The 24,926-nt window shown below is 46.4% G+C and overlaps 1 protein-coding gene across 10 annotated transcripts in view; it reads right to left on the minus strand.

The window, feature by feature from the left end:
• Positions 1-24,926, minus strand: part of RYR3 (ryanodine receptor 3) — a 500,053-nt gene that overhangs the window by 47,108 nt on the left and 428,019 nt on the right. For all 10 annotated transcript variants that reach the window (XM_045524185.2, XM_074365868.1, XM_045524186.2 and 7 more), the window contains exons 65-71: positions 24,747-24,877; positions 20,358-20,678; positions 17,856-18,096; positions 9,372-9,459; positions 9,178-9,270; positions 1,723-1,893; positions 1,346-1,405 (exon numbers count right to left, since the gene is read on the minus strand). In XM_045524185.2, the coding sequence (XP_045380141.1) occupies positions 1,346-1,405; positions 1,723-1,893; positions 9,178-9,270; positions 9,372-9,459; positions 17,856-18,096; positions 20,358-20,678; positions 24,747-24,877 (1,105 nt within the window). The remainder of the gene's footprint in view (positions 1-1,345; positions 1,406-1,722; positions 1,894-9,177; positions 9,271-9,371; positions 9,460-17,855; positions 18,097-20,357; positions 20,679-24,746; positions 24,878-24,926) is intronic.

Here is a 24,926-nt window from a genome sequence, read left to right on the forward strand (position 1 = left end):
TCTAGCCTATATGTCTCTTAACCTTTCTGTCATACTTCCCTTCCCTTCCCTTTCTATTTGTGCTGCATTGTGATATCCTTAGATCAATCTTCCAATTCATAAATTCTCTTTTCAGCTGCATCTACCCAGTTTTTTAACCCATAAATTGGATTTTTAATTTCAGTATTTTCAATTCTTTAAATCACTATGAGGTCTTTTTCAATCCCACTTCCCCTTCCTTTATAAAACATAACGTCCAAGTCTTACTTTATGTTTATATTGCCCCCTTTATCTCTTTAAATATTTCAAATGTACTTTAAAAACTCCTTTCTGTAGTCCTTTAGGTTTGACTTCTTCCTTATTTTCAGACTCTCTAATGGTGGATTTCCTGTCACGCTTTGTTTATTTGTTTTATATGAACTTGGCTTCAGGAGGAGTTTTGTTTACTGGCATCACAGCCCATATTCTAGCAGGTAGAGAATCCCTAAGTGGTTTTATGGCTGTTTTTGCAGGAGATTCATGGGTTTCACTGGTTCAAGGCTAATTTTATGTAAGCTTCTTGCTCTGCATTTATGCGCAGCATGGAAAATTAGGCGTCACACTCTTAGGTTATTAAAAACTCCAGCTCCTACAATACGCATTTGGGCTGGAGAGCTCTACAGGTTTCCCCAACTGCATCATCGTCTCCTCACTACCGTAATTTAGAGTGCATTCTTTTTTCTGGCATTTAGAATTTCTTTTTACTACCTTTTTTGTGGTATATTTTACCCTCCATTCCTATACGTTTGAGATGCAAAGAAGAGGCTCATCTGTACCAAGTTAGTCTTCCATCTTAGAGCATAACATAGTGCATCTGAGGAAAGAGTTGTTCAGATTTGCAATCTTGGAAAAAATCTCAAATAGCTTTAAAATCAAAATTGGTCCTGATTATTTTACTGGATTTCTTTTTTTTATACACCAACTCAGATACAAAGTTACTTTGTTTACAAATCCCTGGAGCTGGAAGTGCCAAAACTTCCCCCAGGTGTCTGCTTCACTCTCTAACAAGCCTCACGGTCGGTAAATTCTGTGTCTTAATCTAACCTCCCTGCTTGGTTTGATGTTCACACAGTGGGAGGTGGAAAGACATGTTTTATTGGGTGTCTCTTTGCATCCTCTTTGGAATAGCCAAGAAAGAACAAAAATTAAAGGCAAAAAAATTTTAAAATAAGGGCAAAGAGCCGGTCCTACCAACTAAACACAAGTACTCTGACACTGATTTTAGAAAACATTTTTCAAGGAAACACAAGTAAACCAAGTGGGAGGATGGCACCCTGAAGCCAGAAGGAAGCCTCTGTGAGTTCTCATTGTTTTCCTGCTGCATCACCTTTTCCTGCAAGTGCAAGTTATTCCGCAGATGTTCCTTTACCTCTTCATCTGTATCCTTCTGTGGAAAGAGATGTTAAATTTTATTCCTATAGGTCACTATGGAAATACAAAGCAGGGTACAGGGATGCACTGAGAGCCAATGGACAGTTTTCCTGGGATCTTTATCACATGCACAAAAGAAGAGAAATGACAGAGACTTGTCCCAAAGGGCCTGTGCTGACTCCCAACTCAGCTGTGAAGATGAGGACGTGTTCCCTCTGTGCACCTTGACTTCCCTTCATTGCTTGTCAGGGCAGGAGGACTAACCCTTCAGGGGCTGAGCATCGATTACACCACCTGCATTACATGCACAGCCAAAGCAGACGGGCAACTTACATAGCTGTATCGTGATTTTGCGAGGGAGATCAGCTCCTGATCGCCGGGGGTGCACATATTCAAACCAATGGGTAGCATCTTCTTGAGTGCAGCCACAATGAGGGAGGTCTGGATGGAATACAAGTCTCCTCTCCGCTTTGTCTTCTTCCGTTCCTGGTCCTGTCCTCCAGACTAGGAGACGAGGTGGAAACAGAGGGGCTCAGTGACTCTGAAAGGCACTGCTTCGCCTCAGAGGCACCCTGCCTCCTGTGGCCCCATGAGTACACGTCGGGCCTTTCTACATTTCAGGGGACAGTAAAGGAGCATGTTAAACAAAGACAACCATGTGGCTATAGAAGACTGGCCCTGACCCCGAACCCTCTCTTTGTGCGCATGCTCACGGAACCACGTGACCAGACACACCACGAACACCCACGGTCTTTGCTCACTTGCTCCTGGCTGGAATGCACAAACTGGTGTCTTTCCAAAAAGAATGCCCTGATAAGCTGACAAAATGACTGCAGAAAATAACCGAGAGTCCTGATGCTGGGTGGCAGTAAACAAGGGAGAGAGCATCTACCCTGGAACCACTGCTGGCGGCCAGGGCTGGAGCTGCTGCTTTGGAGCACCCACGTACGTCCCTGCTCGGCTTCTGCCTCGAGGCAACGCAAATCCCCACAGGGAAAGGGAATCCTCAAGCGGGTTCGGCGGCTTTGGGATCTGGCTGGGGGAAAGTTAGGAGAAACAGAGCAGACAAGCGAGAAGGGAATGCCCCGAGTCCAGGAGAATCTGCCTGTTTTGGCTGCACTTCCTCACCCCTTTCTGGGAACCAGAGAAGTGGTAGATTTCGGAGAAGAGGCCAATGCACTGGGCTGCGGCAGACCCAGGCGACCAACCCGGGGCCTTCTGCACACACAACACAGGAGCGGGGCACGGTGGGCGCAAGGAGACAGGCCCTGCAGTGACTTCACCTTCCAGCAGGCTCTAGAAAGGCAAAGCTGCCCACACGGCACCTCAGTTAAGGGATTCTGCCCCAGCTGGGTGGGCATTTGCTGGAAATGGGGGAGGGCTGGATGGCCAGAAGCAGAGAATTAAGTCAGGGACCAGGACAGGGCTGAATCGGGGCTCCTCAAAGCTCAGCCTTACAGGGTACCCACGGGGGCTTGCAGCACCCAGGTAGCAGCGCTGTGGTTTGCGACGGCACATAGACACAGGGATCTGGGGGCAGGGGTCGGGCCACATGCCTTCCCTGAGACTGGCCTGGAAGACCTGGGACCCTGGGCGGGAACAGAATTCATTTTATGAAGGACTGGCTTTCTAAGAGGAGAGTCAGACTCAGAATTATCACCGCCTTGGGGCTGATCTCTTTAAATGACCTTCCAAAGCAGGAAGGAGGTTCATAATTATTAACAGACACTCTGAAAATGGAGGTGACTTCCTTTACCCGGCTTGTGGCGGCTGCACCTTCGGCTGGTTACATCACAGAGACCACGGTCAAACCCCAGCTAGCAGAACCTGGTCTGGCCAAACGCTGCCAGACAATTCGACTGTCCCCGGTGCTCCAAAACAACAGGTCAGACCCCGGACAGCAGTGGGAGAGAGCAGTGAGAAACGGGGGGGGGGGGTGATGAGGTGAAGGGGAGGAGGCTTCTGGTGTGTTCTAGACACACATGGAAAGCAGATTCACACAAGTTCTTTGAGAGTATTAGCACTGAGTGTTTGCGGGGTTCCTTACATGTTCTAACACCAGGCATAGAATTCTAAAGGCTGTGTCTAAGGCAAAACTCATTTAAAGTCTAAATTACCCTTGAAAATACCTTAGATCATCCATAAAGGATAGAACCCACTTTTGTGTATATAAACGATGAGGTGTCATGAACACAGACACGTAGAAGGTAAATACTAACACTGAGTAGACAGTTGAGTAAATATGCAAAGTGGAACCATGTGGATTTGATCCACGACTTAAATAATTTCTGGTTATTTTATGTGGCCAATCTCACGCTGTTCTCATGACGAATACTGCATATATGATGTGACTCCAATGCGCCTGCTGCTTAGATAAAGTGTTTCTAATCTTCCCAATGATTCTGAGATGCCAACAAGTCAGCTTTATAAATGAGCATGATGCTCAGGGAAGTTAACTGATTTTTTCAAGGTCACACACACAGCAGTTAAGAGTCTGAGCCAACATCCAGACCCACCCATCTACCTGGCCATGGTTCCATTTTCCTTTTTTAACTAAGAGCTACATGTGACCTGGTTCCTGAGTGCAGAGGGCTTAGGACAATGGCAACAGACACACATTAAGGAGAGAGAGAGAGAAATATTTCCTAGCAAACATCTGCATAGGTTACTAGAAAATTGTCCATTCCAACCAAAATGTGGTTTAGGCACATTTTATGCCCAAACTTATGGCTCTCTGCTGATTTCAAATCCTTGACTTTCATCCTTAGAAAACTCTATTTGATTCATGGGAGCCTTGCACAAGAGGCAGAAATGTCGAGTGTGGACCACTAATGGCAGGCAGGCCCCTGCGGGGCATGGCAGAGGAGCGAGGCTCCCGGGCGCTCAGACCCGGCAGCATCCCTGTCTCTGTTAGCGGGCTGGCTGCAGAGTGGGCAGCTGGGGGAGGGAGCAGAGATAGCAAGGAGACCTCGGATAGGGCGAGGCTTGGCTGGCTTCCCCGGCTTCCCCATTCCAAGGGTGGGTAGGCCTACATTCACTCTTTGACAGGCAGGTGTCTTCCCTGGAGCAGGCCTGGGGGACCTCCAGGTGGGAAAATCCATTCTGTACCACCCCCATGGTGATCACAGTGCAGAGGGTGGCCAGAGCCTGGCACCTCTAATACTAGGACAGAAAAGACACGTCATGCATTTGACCTGTACCTTTACTTGCATGGCCTGTGTGGAAAGACAAGAGAAAAGAAACAAGAAGTCAGTCAGTAAAAGCAGGGGTCCAAGGCATAAGGTACCACATGTTAGTCACAGCTCCTTTGCCCCCGTTCCTCAGCCAACACAACAGAAACCCAGTGGCACTGGAAGCCGGTTGAGCATGGCAGGAAGAGGGAGTGGGAGGTTAGGATGAAGGTTAATTGGATCAAAAGGACTTACACCCAGACCAGGCAGCGCACCCCCAGGGCAAGGTCATCTCAGAGACCACCAGCCTTCCAGAGTGTGTGATGCTCAGATCCAGGTGGACTTCAGAGCTGGCCGCCCACATGAACTCTTCAGATCTAATGTCTTCCCCTCCCCTCTCCCTCCTGTCACTTGGGTGGGTTGCAGACAATCTGGCATGTAACCAAAGACCCCCGTTTTCTTTCTTTCTTCCACCCACCACGTTGTCGCCTCCAGGAGATCTGTGGTTATAAAGAGTGAGGAGAACTGAGCTAAGGGGTCAAGTGTGTGCTTCCTCTAAAAAAAGGTCTGCTATAAAAATGTAATCTAGGAATATCCAAGGTGGTTCAGAATCACCCCATAACCCAAAGCATGGGGCATCTCCCTCCTTGTGCTGTGACCTTTAGGTCAAAGCCTCATACATGCTATAGGCTCTAATTTTATTCTTTTCTTCACATATTGCTAAGATTAGTTAACTCAATGCATTTTCCTAATGCTGGAAATGCTTTTTTTTCTTTAATGTTGGCCGAAACTTCTTCTTTTCTAATGGGGCTTGAACCCAGGACCTCATGCATGCTAACCACACACTCTATCACGGAGCTATACCCTCCCCACCTTGAAACTTTATTTCCCCAACAGAAACGGGTGAATTCCTACACCTTCAAAATCATTTCATCTCCCCATACTTTATCACCACAGTTTATGATCAAATAAACTATTTATGTGAGAACTTAAGGAAAAGACAGTCTCTTAGGGGAGAGGGAATTGGAGGAGGACATAGCACAGGGGGAGGCTTCGGAACAAGAGCAAACCTGCACCGTCTGCCATGCTCCTCGGCACTGCAAGGGTAAGTGAGGAAAAGATGAGGCAACCCAACATTAGACGGCAGAGGGAAAGGTGCATTTCTGGAAGCCACTCTGAGAATGAGGAAGTAAGAGAAGGAGGAGGGAGGGCAGGGAGAGAAGAGAGGACGGTAGAGGATAGTGAGGGTAGGGTGGGGAGGGGCAGATGGAGAGATAGGGTCGGGAGAGGCAGAGAGAGGAAGAGAAGAGGGGGGAATGAAGAGGGAGAGGGAGGCAGAGAGCGAGCGAGCGAGCGAGCACTTGAACTGCCCAAGTGCAAGAGCAAAGGGAACAGAAATGAAAGTGAAAAAAGGTGGAGGGTGGAGGGAATCAGAAAGGCCAATGAACAACTAGGGAGCCGGGAGGAAGGGGAAACTCACATGTCGTTCTGAATACCCTTGAAAAGCAAAGAGATACCTTCTCAACTCTTCCCTGTCTCTTTTCAGTACACTGAAATCACACTCATGGAGTGGTGGCTTTAAGCAATGAGGCATTCTAATATTTCCTGCATCATATCTCTTTTGTTGTCCATCATCTGGGTCAAGGACCTGGCATTTCTTGAGCTAAACGTGTTCTAACTTACCATTCCCCTCCGAGGAAGCTGCTGCCATTTTCCCAGAAAACAAAACAAGTTTAAAAACAAAACAAAACAAAACAAACACTTGCTCGGCTTAGTTAGGTATAGCCTTAACACATATTTGCAAACCGGTATTAAATAAACAACATATCCAATGAGCTCTCCCCAAATCTGCTTTAGCTGCTGGAAAGAGAAACCGTCTTTGAACTGACCTTCAATCAATCACGTATGAGCAGTGTGGCCCACTATGGTATTTTTTTCCCCACTTCCTTTCCATTTGCAGTGGCATGTGCCGTGTGTGTGAGCATGCAGCATTCCAGGACACGTCTCTCTGCAACGGCCGCCACGTGCATTGAGGGCAATTTCATTCATACAACAAACAGGATTCCGTTAAGGGTAGAGAGTAAAGCAAGCAGAGGTGATCATTCAGACCAGGTAGCAGAGAGAACGTCTAATTCAGGGAGGCAAAGGCAATGGGGATTCAGCTGATGATCAGGAGAATGCCCCCCCTCTGTCCTCTCAATACGTAATTCTATATCCAAAAACACCAGAAATGGCTACAAGTTGCTGTTTATTGGAGGCATGGTATCTCTCTCTGAAACAATCTGCTGCTTTTATGGAAAATTATTCTATCCTAGAGTTGCACTTAAAACTGACTTTCAGACAGCGCACACTAGGAGAGCTGGGAGAAGTCAGGCAGTAAGCGCAAGCCTGTTCTACAGATTGGTAAATTGGGGCCCAGAAAAGTTAAGTGAATGACAAGAGACCATACCTACAGTCAAGAGTGGGCCAAGAGTGGGACTTCGCTTCCTTTCCCTCTCTGGTCCTATTTACTATTGTACTTTGTGTCTCAACTGAGGCAACAGGAACAATATGAATACTCGTTACCCTGAGAAGCACAGCAAATACTACCTAACATCTAAGGAGAGTCCTGACATCCATCACACTGTAACTTTCACCCATTCCAACATGGCTAAGAGAAAAACTGGCATACAACGTCAAGAGAAATGAAATGAAAACATTTGCTCCTGTAGACTAATCTTAGCAGCAGGGAAGATGCACAGATTCTGAACATGACCATCCTCTGACAACCCTAACATCCCCTTTTCCTCACTCAGTGATGTGAATGAACAATTTCAGGTTAGTTTGTTAGTAGGTTAGTTTTGAAATGTTATTCTTTTGTCACCTCATCTTTTTCCAAGTGTAAACCCAAGGACCCTGAGTAGCCACTCATTTCCAGAGGGTTGAGATATCTTGGCCATTTCTGCTCATCCGGGATCCAAATCCTTATACCAGAGTCATTTCCATTGCTTTGTTGCCATTGGCTGACAATAACAATGGATGTGAGCTGGTTTAATTATGAGCCAAAGCATCTACCCCAAGTTGAAGGTACCAAGGAATCTACTGGCTTTCTGTAGGTAGACAGGGTCAGAGGAGAGCCTGTGGCAGCAGTAAGAAGACCCTTCAGAGGAAACTTAAGAGATGGATGTCCAGGGATCAGGAGTCTGAAAAATCCTTCCTCGTGTACCTCACATGAGCAGCCGTGTCTGCCAAAAGTCAAGTGCAAAATCAACTTTGGAAAATCAAATAAAACGTATTTAAAGCACAAAAGGATCCACCAAAAGGAAGGTACTTTTGCAACAAAGATTCCTTTTGAATGTGGATGTCCACTCCTAATCTCTCTACATTGCATGTGCACAACTCTATTTATCAAACTTTACTAAACAGTGTATACCAGATTCTAAAGTCTAAGAATCAATTTTTGGATGCTGGAAGAAGCGTTAGTGTCAACATAGTTTAAAGACAGAAGGGGTGGAAAGTTCAGAGTGACTGCAGCTGCCCTGAGCTAGGCATGCTTGGTGAAGTTCCGGGTGCTGAAGTGTTCATTTTTGGTGTCATACCAGCCCCTCGTCTGCAGCTCTGCAGGCAAAGGTCTTCCATCCCAAATGGTTATTTGGAAAGATGCCCCAAGGGCTTTGCTACCAACCCACGACTGTCATCTTTCCAGAACTGGTTCTCACTTCTGAGGGGTCCCCGTGCACATGCCACCTTCCGGTTCCTCAAAGGCAGCACTATACCAGCAGTGAGAGAGATGCATGTCTCAGGTGCGACACACCACTTCTACTTGACAGCACAATCAGCCCTCACCAAGGCACACCTCTCCAGGGAAGAGTCCAGGTAAGCCACAATGGCCGGAAGTGAAACAGCGCATTTAAGTAAGTCTCGCTTTTGGGTGTACGCCTGAAGGAGTACGTCTGAGAATTCTCTCCAATAAAAAGAGAGAAGCCTCACCGTGCCGAGCTGGCTCAAGAGGAGCCCCGAGGCCAGCTCCCCATCCTGTATTTCCTGCTGCACCCCAACCCGTCGGTCACTCTGTTTTCAGACAGGTGTTTGGAACGCCCTCTTTCAAACATTTCCTTCAGGGCAGATGGACAAATGTTTGGGTTTCTGAATGCAACTCACATGGAAAATAAAGAAGGCATTGAGAGGTCAACGCAGGTGAAATAAAGGAGCTATTGGATGTTCCAGACAGGAGGAAAGTGAGAGTACTGTAAATATGTGTGCTAAGGAACTCTTCAAAGCAAGGCCATTTCCTCACAGCCAATTAAAAGCTGGCTCTAGGCACGTGTCTTTTCGTGGCGTCTCTACTTTAAAACAAGTAACAGCAGCTTTTGCTCCGGGGACCTCTCGAATGCCTTAGGCAAGTCTTAAAATGTAAACTTTTTGACATAGAAGCAGCTAGCTACTTATTCATAAAATGTGACGACCATGTTTATTTGAGTGCAGTTTCTTCTGGCTCACTCCCAAAGAAACAACAGTAGAGATTGTTGGGTTTTGTGGTTCGACCTAAATGCAGTATGGAGCTAATCCCTTCATAGCCCAAGACACCCAGTTAAGGTCAAGGTTGGAGAGTCTTTAGAATTGATTTCTACAGACTTACTTTTGACATCTTGCTTTTGCTGTCTCCAGTTAAAAATGCCAAGTTATTAATTTCATTCTGAATCACAAAATTTTGCTCCTCCCTCTTGAAGTTCTAAGTAGGGGGAAATAAAAAAGCAAACATTACAAGAAAGTTTTCCAAGGTGTGTACCTCTCACAGCCGACTCTAAACCCGGGGCCCCCGTCAGTGCTTACGTGAGATTTGCACCACAGGATGAAGACCTCTGCCACCATGCGGAAGAGCTGGTCAGAGTCAGCATCAGGGCTTTTGAGCCAGTTAGACCTGAGGTGAAAGATAAATGAATATGCTTGTGGAATTCAGCAGTGATGAGAACAGTCACACCCTAAAAATTATACCGACATCAGATGCACACATTTATTCACATAAAACTGCATAGAAGGCAATCTTCAGAGAGACTAAATATCAGTGTACTTCTGGTGTGCTTAGACAGAGGCTTATAACTCTGAACATTTTTGAAGGACCTATAATAATCACTTCTATTTTACCAAAAGAATAGAGGATTACCTTAGCAAACAGATGTCAGAAATCAACATTTCAAAACCGTCAAAGGTAGGTTTTTTTTTTTTTTTTCTGTCCTTTAAACTGAAGAGGTGATTAAGGTTATACTCTTAAGTTTTGGGACAGGCCTCCTTTATTTCTTAAATTAATCAGTTAATTAATTTATTTGTTGAAGTATAGTTGATTTACAATGTTGTGTTAGTTTCAGGTGTACAGCAAAGTGATTCAGATATATGTATTATTATTCAGCTCTATAATCTACAATGGAAAAGAATCTGAAAAAATTCTTTTCCATTATAGATTATTAAAGTTATTGAATATAGTTCTCTGTGCTATACAGTAAGTCCTTGTTGGTTATCTATTTTATATACAGTAGTGTGTATCTGTTAATCCCAAACTCCTAAGTTATCCCTCCCCTACCCTTCTTCTTTGATAACCATAGGACTGTTTTCTATGTCTGTGAGTCTGCTTCTGGTATATAAATAAGTTCATTTGTATCTTTTTTTTAGGTTCCACAAATAAGTGATATCATATGATATTTGTCTATCTTCATTTGACTTTCTTCACTTAGTATATATAGGTCCATACCATGTTGCTGCAAATGGCATTATTTCATTCTTTTTTATGGCTGAGTAGTATTCCATTATATATATATCCACATCATCTTTATCCAATCATCTGTTGATGGACAGTTAGGTTGCTTCCATGTCTTGGCTATTGTAAATAGTGCTACTATGAACACTGGAGTGTATGTATCTTTTTGAATTAGAATTTTCATCTTTTCCAGATATATGCCCAGGAGTGGGATTGCTGGATTAAACAGTAACTGGTTTTAGCTTTTTAAAAGAACCTCCATACTGCCCTCCATAGTAGATGCACCAATTTACATTCCTACCAACAGTGTAGGAGGGTTCCCTTTCCTCACACCCTGTCCAGCATTTATTATTTATAGACCTCATGACGATGGCCATTCTGACCCACGGTGAGGTGATACCTCATTGTAGATTTGATTTGCATTTCTCTAATAATTAGCAATGTTGAACATCTTTTCATGTGGGGACAAGCCTCCTTTAATCCACAAGGCTGTCAAGACTAGGAAAGTCTTGGTCATTATGACATCTAATTTTGTCATTGACACTTGTTAAGCCTCTGAAATTCGAACTCTCTATAAACAGTTCAGGCCTCACTCCTCTTCCTTTCAAAGCCACTTTTATGAGTGAAATTCATAAGACAGTATGTTTTTCATTGTTGTTTGAAGTGTATAGGTGGAGACCAAACATCTCCTATGCCCTCTGAAATGGCTTGGAAATTCCCTGTAAATAGGCATTACTCATTAAAAAAAAAATAGACTGCATTGAGAAATTTCACAGTGGTGGCAAGAAGGCTACATTGCAGCAGAATTCAGTCATTTCCTAAAAGTTATCTTGCCCCTAAGTATCTCACACCTTTGAATTAAATTATATTTTGCAAGGCCTGGGTGAGTTGCCATTTTCAAATACCTGCATAAAGTAACCCATGAGAAGTCAAATTGTCTATCTTAAAGAAAACTTTGGCTCTCAAGAATGGTCTAAAAAGTCCAGTGTCCCTTGGTGCCTGCGGGGTAATATCTATCAGCACCCAGTCAGTTCCCTAAGCCCTGGGACACGAGACTGAACTGCCCTGAGCAGCCTGTGCCTTCTGCCCATTCACGGAAGGCACCGGGCTAAGGAAGAGAGAGGAGACTCATGAGGCCAAGCCCACCTGCGGATTCCTCTTTCGTCTGCTCAACGCCTTACTGCCTCGAGCTCCAGCCTCATGGATGTCCTTGTCTAGTCTTTCTTGTTTGCTAGCCTCTGCTTTACAGGTAGACACCACAGGTGGTCTACCCAACGCTCACTCCCCTCTTCTGCCTTAGGAGCAAAGCCCTGTTTTACTCAGGGGGGGGGCACTGTGCCCTGCTGAAGATGACAGGACCCAGCCTCCTTTGAGGGACAGCCATGTAACCAAGTTCTGATCAATGAGACAGAAGAGGAAGTTGTTGGATGAGCCTCTGGAAAAGCTCTCTAAGAAGGATCAGAGAGCTGAAGGGGCCTTTCTGCCTTTCTCCTTCCTCTCTGGAATAAAAACATGATAGCTCGCAGTCTGGAACATTGTACCATAAACTAACTTTGAAGACGGGAGCCGATGTTAAGGACAGAAAGACAAAGGAGCAGGGGTCTCTAATGAGGAGCAATTACTGACCGTGGGTTGGATATCTTTGGACTTCTTTTGTGTGTGAGATTTCACTTCTAATTTAAGCCACTCGATAAGGTATCCATTACTAGCAGCCAAAAGCAATCCAAACTCGAGGCTTGAGATTGGTAATGCTTTTTGATTTCTTTCCTATTGATTTTTCAGGAGCACTTCTCAGGGTCAGGTCAAGCATCAAGTTTTATCAGAACTGCCAGCTGTTCACTCTGTAGTATTTTGGTTTAAATGAGCTGTATAGGTTTGCACTCTGCCTTGAGTGGGAAGAGGTGAGGGGTCACATCCTATCCTGCCACCAAGAAGAAGAGCCCTAGGGAGTGTGAGCAGCAGAAACACTGAAAATAAAACCTTAGGTAAACATTTCCTCGCAGGAGAAAGAAGAAGACTTGATAGCTTTGTCTTCCTATGGGAATGCAGTTCCAGCTGAATGAATTTTGTCCTCAAGACCCCTCTTCGAAGAGGCAGATCTTTACTCTTTGTCTCCAGTTCTTCCTTCGGGTTCAGAATAATGGGTGCACATGAAGAGTATCTCATCAAATGTTTTCCCTCAGGCACAGGGACTGTCTGCACCTCTCAATCCAGATTAAGACAGTCTTTGCAGGAAAACAGAAGACCCCGACCTCGTCTCTCCAATTTTCCTGGATCTTTCCTACCCCTGAGTGATGTAACCAGGCTCTCCCCCTCCCTGCTCCCAGTCTTCCACAGAATTCAGACCTCTCTCAAGATTCAGACTTCAGATCCTTTGGGGAGGTACTTAACTGATCCGGGGGTTTCTTTTATCATCTGCTCTGCGTGCTGCCAAAAGGCAGCTGGGAGATGCAAGACTGGAGGTGGGGAAGAAGGTTGGGTTTAGAGGTGAAACAGAAACAAAAATAGCAATGGTGCAGGGTATAGCTCAAGTGGTAGAGCACACGCTTAGCATGCATGAGGTCCTGGGTTCAATCCCCAGTACCTCCTCTAAAAAATAAATAAGTAAACAAATCTAATTACCTCCCCTCCAAAAAAAAAAAAAAAAAAAAAACCCAAAATCTTGGATGATGGCACAAGGAAGGAGAGTCAGACTGCTATTTTCAAAATGACAAGTTATCAGGTTTTCCAAGACAGTAAAGCCAGTTATCAGCTTTTGAAAAGAAAGCAAAGCCATGCTCCTGTGTTCCCGACAGATTGTCTGACTAAGAGGTGAGAGCTTATCTCCGCCTTGTTCCTAAGCCTCCTGTAGAGGACACAGGCTGAGACAGTCCCTGCACAGGATTTACCTGGATTCCCTTCAACAGTTTGAGAGATGGGTTTCACCCCAGATCGCACTGTCTAAATTTGTTCATTTCTGTTCTGAGTGGGTCTGATTTCCAGAAAGGAGTCTGAGCAGCTGTTGCCTCGTGCAGAGAGGGTTTAACCTCGCTGACTTGGGCTCCCCTGTCATGAGGAGACCGAACAGGGATCTGCCCTGCTCTGACCACGCCACACACGGAGTCCTTGCTCACTCTGGGTCAGCTTCAGGCTCAGCACTGACCCACAGCAGCGCCTCTTCAGAAGAGAGCTTTAGATGGTGAAGAAACTTGGCACACGGCTGTGACTGGGCTGACAGAAGTACAAAGGCTGAATGTGACGAGGAAAAGCGGGGCAGACAGGACAAGATGGCTCTCTTCAATATTTAAAGAGCTGCCGCAAGAGAGACTGGAGTGGTTTTGTGTGGCTCTAAAGAGCAAAATCAGAGCTGACGGTGGGAGTTACAGATTTGAACTCAAAATGGCTCGAGGTCGGGGGAGGGGGAATTAGATGAAGGTGGTTAAAGGTACAAACTTCTAGTTACAAGATAAATCAGTACTAGGGATGTCATGTACAACATGATTAATCTAATTAACACTGCATCTTATAGGAGAGTTGTTAAAAGAGTAAATCTAAGAGTTCTCACTACAAGGAAGAATTATTTTTTTTCTTTTATTTTGTACCTGTATGAGATGTTCACTAAACTTACTGTGGAAAGCATTTTGTGATGTATGTAAGTTAAATCATTATGTTGTATACCTTATATTTATAGAGTGCTGGATGTCAACTGTATCTTTATAAAACTGGAAGAAAAAAGAATGAGAAAGAGTTGAAAAAAAATGGCTCGAAATGTCTGAAGCTAGAACAAGAGGGGACACTCGGCAGGGCTGTGCCGGTCGTCCATAACCGTGGTGGATGATCAGAGGCAGGAAATGTGCCTCCTGGAAAAAGGAAGGGGGTATTTTTTCACCCCGTTAAGAGGTAAGATAAAGGGATCTCTAATATTCCTGCCACCTCCACAATCCGTAATTCCAAGGAAGCTAATTCTTTTGGGGGAAGAAAGGACCTGAAGAAGGCAAAGGCACACACATAGGAAGGAGGTATTTCTAAGCAGGGCTCAGAGGGCCATGAAGCTGCCTGGTGTTCAGGGAAGAATGGGTTGAAAAGTGGGGAAGAATGAATTAATGATGATCTCAAAGACTCTCTGACATTGCCATTTTTAGCAACTGTCAAACACTGTGTAAGTGGAACACACTCTATCCTGAGTCTCGATCATCAATAGTGACAGACACAGTTAAAGAGCTATTCCAGGGGCAACCTTACTCTACTTTCCTTTTTGTTTGCAACTCAAACTCTGACAAATTCCTTCTCTAAACGGCTAACATAATTACGTTCTCGGAAATGACTAAAATGATGACCCTCGAAGCAGGATTTCTTTCGAGAGAGTGAGCAGAACTCCTCCCAGCCAGGTAACAAATGATACATACATATATAGCTATGTGTAAGGGGTTTATTTTGAAAAGCTAAATACAGGTAATCTTAAGTAAATTATTTCAAACAGGAAGTACATGTACCATATACAATTAATGCTAAAATAGGCATATTTAGAACTATTCCCAGCCCATGACAGAACAACATACCACTCAAAAAGTCAGCAATGTGCCCCCAAATATCCCTGGGTCCTTTTCAATGCCTCCAATGAGGTATTTCAAAATTAAACCTTCCTGAAGTTACATTTTAGGCTTCTAAACTTTGAGATGGTGTGGTCTAATAAAAATATGTTTGGTCTTTGCCTTCCATGGGGACCAACAGTCCTTTGTTTTGTTGCCTGTTCATGAACAGTAGCTTCCTGTGTCCCCAGTTCCTCCTTACCCAGCTTAAATTCCATCGTCAATCTTTATAATTACCCCATTACACACACTCTCAACACCCTCACCCATTTGTTTCCACCATACTCATTTTGCAAAACCCCAACCCTGGTTAAATCCAGCTCTCTTCCTAGTCTGGGCCCATCTCTCGCAGCCCAACTGGCTGGAGAAAAACAAAATATGCTGAGGAGTCTCGCTTTAAATTCATGACTGCGGATCTCAGGTGCTTGACAATCACCGCACTCCCCTGGAATCATCTGCTCTCCCGCTCTGCCTGGCCACTGCCTCATAGCTCCTCCTTCTTCCTCAGACCTCCAAGCACCTTCTCCCCATCCTCATCCTCACTCTCAGCTGATGATCTTGCTTCCTCGATCACTGAGAATGGAAGCAATCAGAAAAGGACTCCTATAGACCATTATCCATACAGACACATGATGGAGGCGTGTGTGCGTGCACATGTGTGTGTGTGTGTGTGTGTGTGTGTGTGTACCAGGAGCAGCACCCACACTCCCTGCCCTCCTGCCCGCCGCTAGAGATCAGCCACCTGAGGCTGGCCCTTTACCTGCTCCAGGACGCTGCTTTCGAAGTTCTCTCTCCCTCTTACATGAGCAGTTTCCTCCTCTCCAAAGGACCATTCCCATTAACAAAGAAACAAGCTGACAAGTCTCCCATCTTAAAAACTCTTCTCTCGAGCCTACTTCTGCCTCCAGCTAACAGCCCATTTTCTGTTCCCTTTTATAGTCAAAACCCTTGAACAAGTTGTCTGCACTGCCATCTCCACGTCCTTTTCTCCCATTCTCCTCCAGCCTACCCCAAAGAAGCCTTCATGTCCATCACTCCACTGAAACTACTCTTGTCAAGGTCACCAATAACCTTCATCCATCCTTTCCTCCTGGAAATCCTTTGTGAATCTGGCACCGAGGACACCACATTCTGTGGGTTTCCTCCTGTCTCACTGGTGGCTCCCTCTCAGGCTCAGTCACTGGTCCCCCTCTCCTGCCTGGCCCTTAGTGCTGCAGAGCACAAGGGCTCAGTCCTCAGAGCTCTTCTCTCTCCCTCTCAGGCCTTACTCATCTCATCCAGCCTTGTGGCTCTTAAAGACCACACCTCAATACGTAGATGACTCTCAAATTCCTGTCTATACTAGACCTCTCGCCTGCACTCTGGACTCATTTCTTCAACCACCACTCAACATTTTCATTGTTATACTGAAGACGCAACTCAAACTTAACATGTCTGAAAGGGGTCTCCTGATCTTCCTCTTAAAAACTTCTGTGCCCACAATCTTCCCCAACTCAACTGCTGGAAACTCCTCCTTCCAACGGCTCAGAATCGTCTTTGACTCAACTCTTTTCTCTTATTCCCAGTCTTCAAGTCCCAAGGGCTCTACCTTTGAGATAGACCCAGAATCCCATATCTTCTGTCGACTTTCACTGCTACCAGCCTGGCCCTAACCACCATCAACTCCTTTTATTTCTTTTTAATTGTATAAAATATGCATAACATAAAATTTCCCATTAGTGACACTTGATACATTCATAATGTTGGGCAACCACTATCACCATCCAGTTCCAGAACATTTTCAGGACTCTGAAAGGAAACCCGAGCCCCACTGAGCAGACGCCCCTACTCCCCTCGCCCCCAGGCCCTGGTGACCACTAGTGTGCTCTGTTTCTACGAATTACCATTAGCCCTTGAGTGGATCACCGTGAACCTCCCAACCAGTCTCCTTTCTTCCTTATTCGCCCAGATCCCTCATCATAGCGCTCACAGAGAAAATTAAATCGTGTCACAGCTTAGCTTAAAGCCTGTACCAACTTCTCCTCTCACTCAGTAAAAGCCAGCGTGGCCTCCAAGGCCCCGCACTCTCGGGCCCATGAAGATGGCCTCTCTGACATCTCCTCCTGCTCTCCCCACCTCAGTCTTCTCCAGCGGCACTGGCCTCCTTGCGATCCCCTGAGCATCCCACACACACTCTTCCTCAGGGCCACCACTGGACGTTCCTTCTTCCCGGGAACATAACCCTTCCTCAGACCTGTGTGGTTCCTGACCTCATCGCCTTCAGGTCTTTGTGCAAATGGTGTTTTCTCATTCTTTTATGTTGTACATTTTTAAAAAGATTGAGGTATAGTTGATTTACACTGCTGTGTTAGTTCCCGGTGTACAGCACAGTGACTCAGTTATATACATAGACATTCTTTTTCATTATAGGTTATTACAAGATACTGGATGTAGCTCCCTGTGCTACACAGTAGGATCTTATTGTTCAGTAACATTCTTTTAAAACTGCCACCCTGGTGCTCCTAATTCCCTTTACTTTGCTTGTATAATTTACTTAGATAAGTAAATTGTAAGTAAATATATAAATATATAGGTAAGACTATTGTAAGTATGTCAGTATTTATTTTTACTGTCTGCTTGCCCCACTCTCCTGCCAGAATGAAAGCTCCCTAGGCCTGACATCTTTGTTTTGTTCTCTCCTGTTCCTTAATGCCTACAGCAGTGCCTGACACACAGTAATGTCTGTTGAATGCACGTGTGACAACAGCAGAGAGGCTGGAGGGGGTCGCTGCTGCCCTTATTTGACAAACACCCTCTTCTCTACTATGGCCCGTGAGGACGGAAGGGGCGGCCACGCCACTGACCACATAGTCATCAGTCAATGAAAGCACTGCCCAGAGGTCCCACACCAGGGACTGGGGTGGGGGAGGGGGGATGTGGCCTCCCTCTCTGACCTGTAACGAAGCCCAGCACCATCCTTCCCCCCGGCGGACAGGCTTGCCGGGCCCCTCTCTGTACCTGTTGTTGTCCACGTAGCGGATCAGCATGGGGTAGAAGGCGTACAGGTCTCTGCAGAGGATGGCAAACTCGTCCAGGATGAGGAGCTCCGCCTCCTGAGTGTCCCCTTTGCTGTCGGCTTTCAGCTGCTCCTCCTCCTGCACGGTCTTGAGGGCCTTCTTCTTCAGCTTCTCCAGGGTCGGGATGAAGTGGCTTCTCAGCAGGTCCGGCCTGGCTTTGCTGATGATGGGCTGGGCGAACACTGTGTTTGCAAACAAAGGGCCTCTCCATCACTTCACATGTTTCGACAGTTGGTAGAGGAAAGAAGGGATACTGAAAGGTGAGGCTGTGCAAATCCATCAACTCAGACTGCACCTGCCTGCCGTCACCTTCCACTTGGCATTTCCCTCTCGCAAAGCCACAGCTGCTGGGTCGGGGTAGGGTGGGGGTGGATAGCGCTACAGAAGGTCCCCATTCCCCTTCTGCATCTCCAGGCCATTGGGGAGCCCCTGCCACCCCTGAACTCTGCATGCACGCACAGCATTTGCTATACCCCTGAGCTTTTCATAGCAGGCTATCTTGTTTCACATTCATGGGGGTTTTGGCTTGCTAGCTAGATGGTAAACTCCTGGAAGGAAGCCTTTTATTCATATAACCAGCCCTGTGCTGAGTCAGGAGTAGGTACTCAATACTCTGCTTTCTGGTTATTTTAGAGCAAAATCTCTGGTTAAAAATATATTGACCCAAGCACAGTTCTTAGCCCCCAACCCTTGAGAACTGCCAACGTATTGGCTGGGGGGTCCCCTGGGCCCTGAGGAAAGCAGACAAGCTACTATCTCCTATGAACGGACAGGCAGGCTGGGGTGGCCACTAGAAGTCAATGAGCAGAAACCAGCAATCAGTGGGACTCGGGGTGTGATTCTAGCCCTCTTTAAAGAGAAAGATAAAACCTACATGTCTCACCCTATTTCTTAAATGGGACATCCTTTTGGTCTAATTTCGTAATAAAGATCAGAATCAGAGTAATTACAAAAAATAGGTGCAATACAATTAACAAGAGCCACAAACCATTGACAAAGTGCCTTGTGTATTTGGTGGATTTCAAAGGCTTGTTAGCTCAGGACATTTCAATTGGAAACAGCCTACACTCCAGTACATTTTCTTTTTAATCACACTTTGCCTTATTTTTTACTTTCATGAAAAGACTGTTTCAGGAAGAGAAGGTGAAGGCAGTTCTCTGCTGAGATGCAATCATCAGGATTTCGAAACTTAGCACTATAATGGCTCACATTTTACACCCCAGCCTCCAGCAGTGTGCACCTCTGCTCTGGAGCTGAAATCAGAATGGCTATTCCAGATATGGGTGATCAGCGGGGGTTACTATTTAAAATCGACTTTATTTAGGTACCAGAAATGAAGTGGCCTGATTCAATGAGATCGGGGTTCACCTGTGAAATAACAGGCTGAGTTCAGTTCCCATCAGTGCAGCTCCTGCTGGGACACCTTTCCTCTGCACCTCTGGGGAAGCTAAGGGAATCGATCCTTTGATTTCCTTCCTTCCCTTAATTCAGATTTACAAATTAGAGCTCTTCAACAAATTGCCCTAGGGTTAACAATATCCTTGGACTGACAGGTAAGAAAGGAACACCAACTTTATATACTCCTATGTTCACAGAGGCCTATACTATCTAGGAGCCATCAGTACCCCAAATATTTATCATTCGAATCTCAGTTCCTTTTTAGAGACAGGGAGAGGGTAGGAAGGTTTTTCCCCTGGCCTTGCAGAGTTATATCTTCTCATTTGTCCAGGAAGCTAATAGCTCCCACTGACCCAGCTGCTGTGTTTCGTGGCCCAAGAGATGGTAAGGGTAAAACACCTATGGTGGAACTGTCTGTCTACACTGCAGGTCCACCAAAGGCAATGACTTTCCCATAAGCGCTTCTGTCTCCTCAGACTGTCCTCTGACAGAGGACAATAAAATATTCGTGGTTTCCTAACTGGGGAAAGTATGGTTATTCATTTTCCAAGCCTCTCCCTTTTTTTGGAGTTGTTCAGGAGTAGAAAATCAACTAGTAACACTCATTAAAAGCCCACTGCATGCCAGGAGTTCTGGAGGAATACAGAACAAAAACACAATCACATCCCGTGACGCTATGTGAACTTAAATTAGAGAGTATCTTAGAAAGCATAAAGTGAAATACAAATGCTGGAAACTTAACAGCACAGCCAAGGTCGGGGTGCGTTTTATGCGTGTGGACAACACACAGGATCACTTACCAAGAAAATGTGGACAATTATTACTATAGGAGCGAATGGGATTTGTGAGCACCAAAAGCAAATAGGCAATGATCAGCCGAGTCAGGGAGTGCTTATCAAGAAGGGCCTCCTGGAGATTTGAGGGGCCTGGATTAGCTGGGGAGCTGGGCAGGAGCACGTGCTCCAGGAAGCTCTACAGGGAATTAAGTCAGTTCTTTTCACCGTTAAGTAACTAACGCGGGGCTGGGGCGGGGGCACCCGCGTACCTGCGATGCGCTTCATCCACGAGGCCTCGTCGATGCCCAGGTTGTTGTTGATGATTTTCAGAATGTTGCCCAGGACGACACTGAGGTGTTCAGAGGTGACCTTGGTGCACCAGGGGCCTGTGCTGGGGGGCAGGTGCTCAGGTCCCCGCTCCCACCAGTAGGACAGGTAGTTGCAGAGCATGGGCAAGATCACCTCGATGACGTGCGGCATCTCCGTGTACCGGGCCCCCGACTCGGCCAGGTCGTTGATTTCCTTCATCAGGCCTTCCAGCTGGGGGATGTCGGGGCACATCTCCTCCACCGTGTCTGGCATCCCCAGAACTGACCGAGAGGGCACAGGAAGAACAAAGGGGCAGTAATTCAAAAGTGCAGATGGTGCAGCCATCTCTCTCTCTCTGTCTGCTCCTCTTTGGACATAATTTTCCATCCCAGAGTCTCAGACAAGTAAGCACCAGATGTGGAGGAACTTCTGCCTCCAGCTGCCTTTGTAAAGACTGTGGCTTCCAGAGGCTGGCTTATCTTGCTAGATGTCATATTCAGGTTAAAAACACTCAAACAGAAGGTTACAGGAGTGTAACAGAGACACAGTCGAGGGATGTTTCATAAGATGTCTCTGTGATAAAGCCAGTCTCTTGGTTTCTCCCTCCTGGCCTCAGTGCATGCACTGCAGAAAAGGCAGTACTAGGATGAGAAAAGCAATCCACTGGTGTGGAGTTGCCAACTGGTGGTTCAATCCACTGGATCATGTCTATACTGTTCAGAAAAGGAAGAAGAAACCTGTTGCATCAACAATTCTTTCAGCTGGGCCAGAAACCATACTTTCTACCCAGTTGAAATTTGGGGGGAAAACATTGCACATACATTTATTTCTGCATTTACAACAGAAGTTATTGATAACCTGAAGCGACATGTGACAAGACCTCTTGTTAATCCCTTAAGCCTTCTTGTTTCCAAAGGCTTATGTGCAAGGAATAGTGAGTTAGCCCTGTCTTCTCCTCACACTGAAGGAGCTGGGTCACTTCACTGAACAAGGACAGACAGGATGAAATGATGACAGGCAGAGTTCAACATTAAACACTGTCAGATACAAGAACAGCCAACAGAAGAAGCCAGGGGACATCTGTCCTGTTCTCTTTAAGGCAAAGGTCACTGCTTCCCCCAAGACAGGAGAAGAGACCAGAAGCAGCCTGAGCTTCCTGATGGGCGAGATGGTAACAAGGACTCTGAGTGGTGGGACACAGCATGCTTGAGGAACAAGCACCAGCCTGAAGGTCTGCACGAGGGTCCACTTATCTCACGGCCCCCAGAGTCCACCTGAGCCTGGGAGGCCGTTCACATGCAGAGTCCACCCACAGACCACACTCCTCACCGTGGGGCCGAAGCATCACAAGGGCTAGGGAGTCTGAGAAGCCGCGGGAAAATGCGGAGCCTTTTCCTGGAACATAAGATCCACGAGAAGATTTGAGGAAATTATTTTTGGTATTAGAGGTAAAATGGGAAGATCTCATGAATTTCAAAGGATAAAGCTGAAGACTTCAAATAAAGCATAGCATTCTGTGAACTGGGCTATGCCTGCAGGCCCTTGGCCACTGGGTTCCTGGCGGCGAGGAGTCTCTCCTCTGGATTTTAAGTCACAGGAAGGGAAGGGTGAATGAATAAGCGCAGCCACAGCAAATTCCTCGGCCGTTAGGATTACTGGCTCATCGGAAGACACTGTTTCGATTTCTCTCCTGATTGTACTGCCTGGAGCAGAGACACAGAATCCTCCTGGCTACCTTGGAGACAATGACTCTGTAGCTGAGACGAGCGGTTCTACGGCACAGTGTCCAGCTGCACAGTGACGGACCTGGGAGAGTGTCCCTGCTGTGGAGCATGCCCCGTGAGGCCCTAACATCCTTTCTCTAATTACGCTTTTCTGTGGCTATCACTATGGCCTTTTGGCAAGTACAAGGCTACAGATCTCTCTTCCTTGGAAGCGAGGAGTGAACCAGTGTCCTTTAAAATCCAGACGATTCAAAAGGACTCGTAGCATGACAGCCAGTGAGCACTGAGCCTCTGGGATGTACAGCGGAAGGGAGTGGCAAGGGTCAAGCACGCTCCACTGCCAGTGCTGCTCGCTTGCGGAGAACAGGTCTAGCCTGCACCTTGCCGCAGAGCAACAAGAGTCGGGGGGACGTGAACACAGGGGTCTGGGGAGACTCTCACAAACAAAATCATTTGACACATACGGTGTCAGAATAAACAGGTACAGATGGTAAAGCCAAACATTCCACCTTCCAGCTCTGCACATGGAACAGTGCCAACTGCCACGGATGCAAGTGAAGTTTACAGCTGTTTGGCTGTAACATGATACATGAGAAGGCTGGTGTTTGGGGGAGTGTGTTTAAATGTCACATAGACAACACATCATCATGGACACTTTTTTTCTACCTACGGAGAACACAGAATTGCCTGAGGTTGCTTCACTGGAGTCATTATAATGACCTTTAAAAGTTATTTATGTGTAATTGGTCCTTGAGGGGAAGAAACATTTGCAATTTAGGCGGTGGTTTGTACTTCAAATGCCACATAATAAACCCATAGAATGAATGCTGCTGAGTTATCTACCTGAAAAACAGCTCATCTGGGTGCTATTAGAATCACAAGGCTGGAAGGGGGGACCATGAGAACACACTGTCCTTTCTTCTTCAAATCAATGGTTGCCAACGCCAGATCCGCCTGCCAGCAGTGGCAGCATCACCGGGAAACTTATCAGGACCCTCGGAATCCAGACCTCCTGAACTAGAAACTCTAGGGGCAGGACCAGCAAATCTACTTCAGCAAGCCTTTCGAGTGATTCTGATACACCCCAGCGCCTGAGAACCACTGGGAACCAATGACTTAGATCCCAAAGCTGTATTTTCTTCACCAGGCAGCGCTTCCCTTGAGAAGACAGCGCCATCCCTTTGTAGTTTAGGCAGGCAGCTTCCATGGGAATTGGACCTCCTTTTTCTCTGGCTATTTCAATCAGGATGCGGGAAGTAAACTGGCTGGTAGCTAGGATGTTTTGGTCAATCTAATATTCTGATTCATAGACCACTGCCACACATAACCAAAGATTTATCTAGTTATCAATAACTGGCACGTAACAGTATTAAACCTTTCCTAGGCGTATCTTAATTTTTGGATGAGTCCGAAAATGCTCCAGGATCTTACAGGATAGAAGAGTTTCCAGTAAGAGTAACTTTTCTGGCAAAACACCAACTGTCAATTAACAGAGATGCCCAATTAACTGAAGGCTTGATAAATCAGTTCTTACTGTATTTCTAAACCAAGGACTCACATCACCTGTCACCTCACTTCATCTGTCACATCTCTTTCCCTCTTTGGGCCCTCAGGCCACCCACTTTGAATGAAGTCTACCTTCTCAGAGTTCACCAAGCCATCAGTGCTCCTCTGGTTCCAGGCAAACCTGGCTATCCCCGCACAGGCGTTCATGTACACTCGACTTTTCAAGAAGCCCCAGACTCCTCCTAGCCCTTTCCTCAGCCCAGGATGGTAGGTAAGCCTCCACTGGACGGCTGTCTTTTGAGTCTCAAGTCTTTCTGGGGCTCCCACGTGTACACACGTGTACATAACTGAAAGTCTGTTTTTCTCCTGTCCATCTGCCTTTTTTAGAGGGGGAGGGGGTCTCAGCCAAGAACAATAAAGGGTAGAGGGAACATTATTTTTCCTCCCCTCCAGCCGCAGACAACATGTAAACGAGAGGGTATGACTGCGGTCCAATCAAACACTATTTACAAAAATTGGCAGCGGGCCAGATATGGCCCATGGCCATAGTCTGTCTACTGCTGTTCTAGACCTTAGTGTGTCATCATTCCTATCAAATTCTCTTCCTTGTAGGATTTCAATTCCTTCTGGTGTTTTTTCTATGTTTTATTTTTCCAAGAAGATGGAGAATGTGTGGTCGTCATCCTCAGACACACAGCCTCTCTATGAACTGGAAGAGCTTAATAAGGTTATCAGTGCAGCTGTGCCTGCTTCGAGGATGCTCCGGAGAGAAGTGCACAGAGCAGTGCCCTGGTGTGCCCCTAGGTGCAGAAGGAGGGCAGAGACCGGGGCCGACAAGAGAACTCAGCTTTAGGATGCAAGGGATTTAGAAATCCACTACACTGTCTCCTCATTTGACAGGAGAGGAAACCAAAGTCTAATGATAACAGAGGACCTGCCCATGCCCACTGTCCCAGCTGATGGAGACATGCCACCCAGTCCCAGATCGGACCTCCCAGTCCCTCTCAGTCCCCATGAACCAACAGTGCTGTGGGGCTGCTGCCCCCGCCTGCGCGGCCTTCCTTCCCAGCTGCTTTCCTCTGTGCCTGTGGGTGGTGACCTCTGAGGGATGGTACTTACTGGCCCTCTCCCTGGGGGTTTTGGTGTTGAAGACTGAGAGCGGATTGTAGCGGTTAAGGGTGGGCTCCAGGAAGGCCACTGGTATGGCGGCTGCCAGAGAGGCCAGGCATTCTCCAAGAGCAGGACGTTGCCTGGAAACAAAGAAGTCCATTTAGAAGTGGTGCCACCCCCATGCTGGCC

This window comes from Camelus bactrianus, chromosome 6, assembly GCF_048773025.1.
Source record: "Camelus bactrianus isolate YW-2024 breed Bactrian camel chromosome 6, ASM4877302v1, whole genome shotgun sequence".
Classification (NCBI taxonomy): Eukaryota; Metazoa; Chordata; class Mammalia; order Artiodactyla; family Camelidae; genus Camelus; species Camelus bactrianus.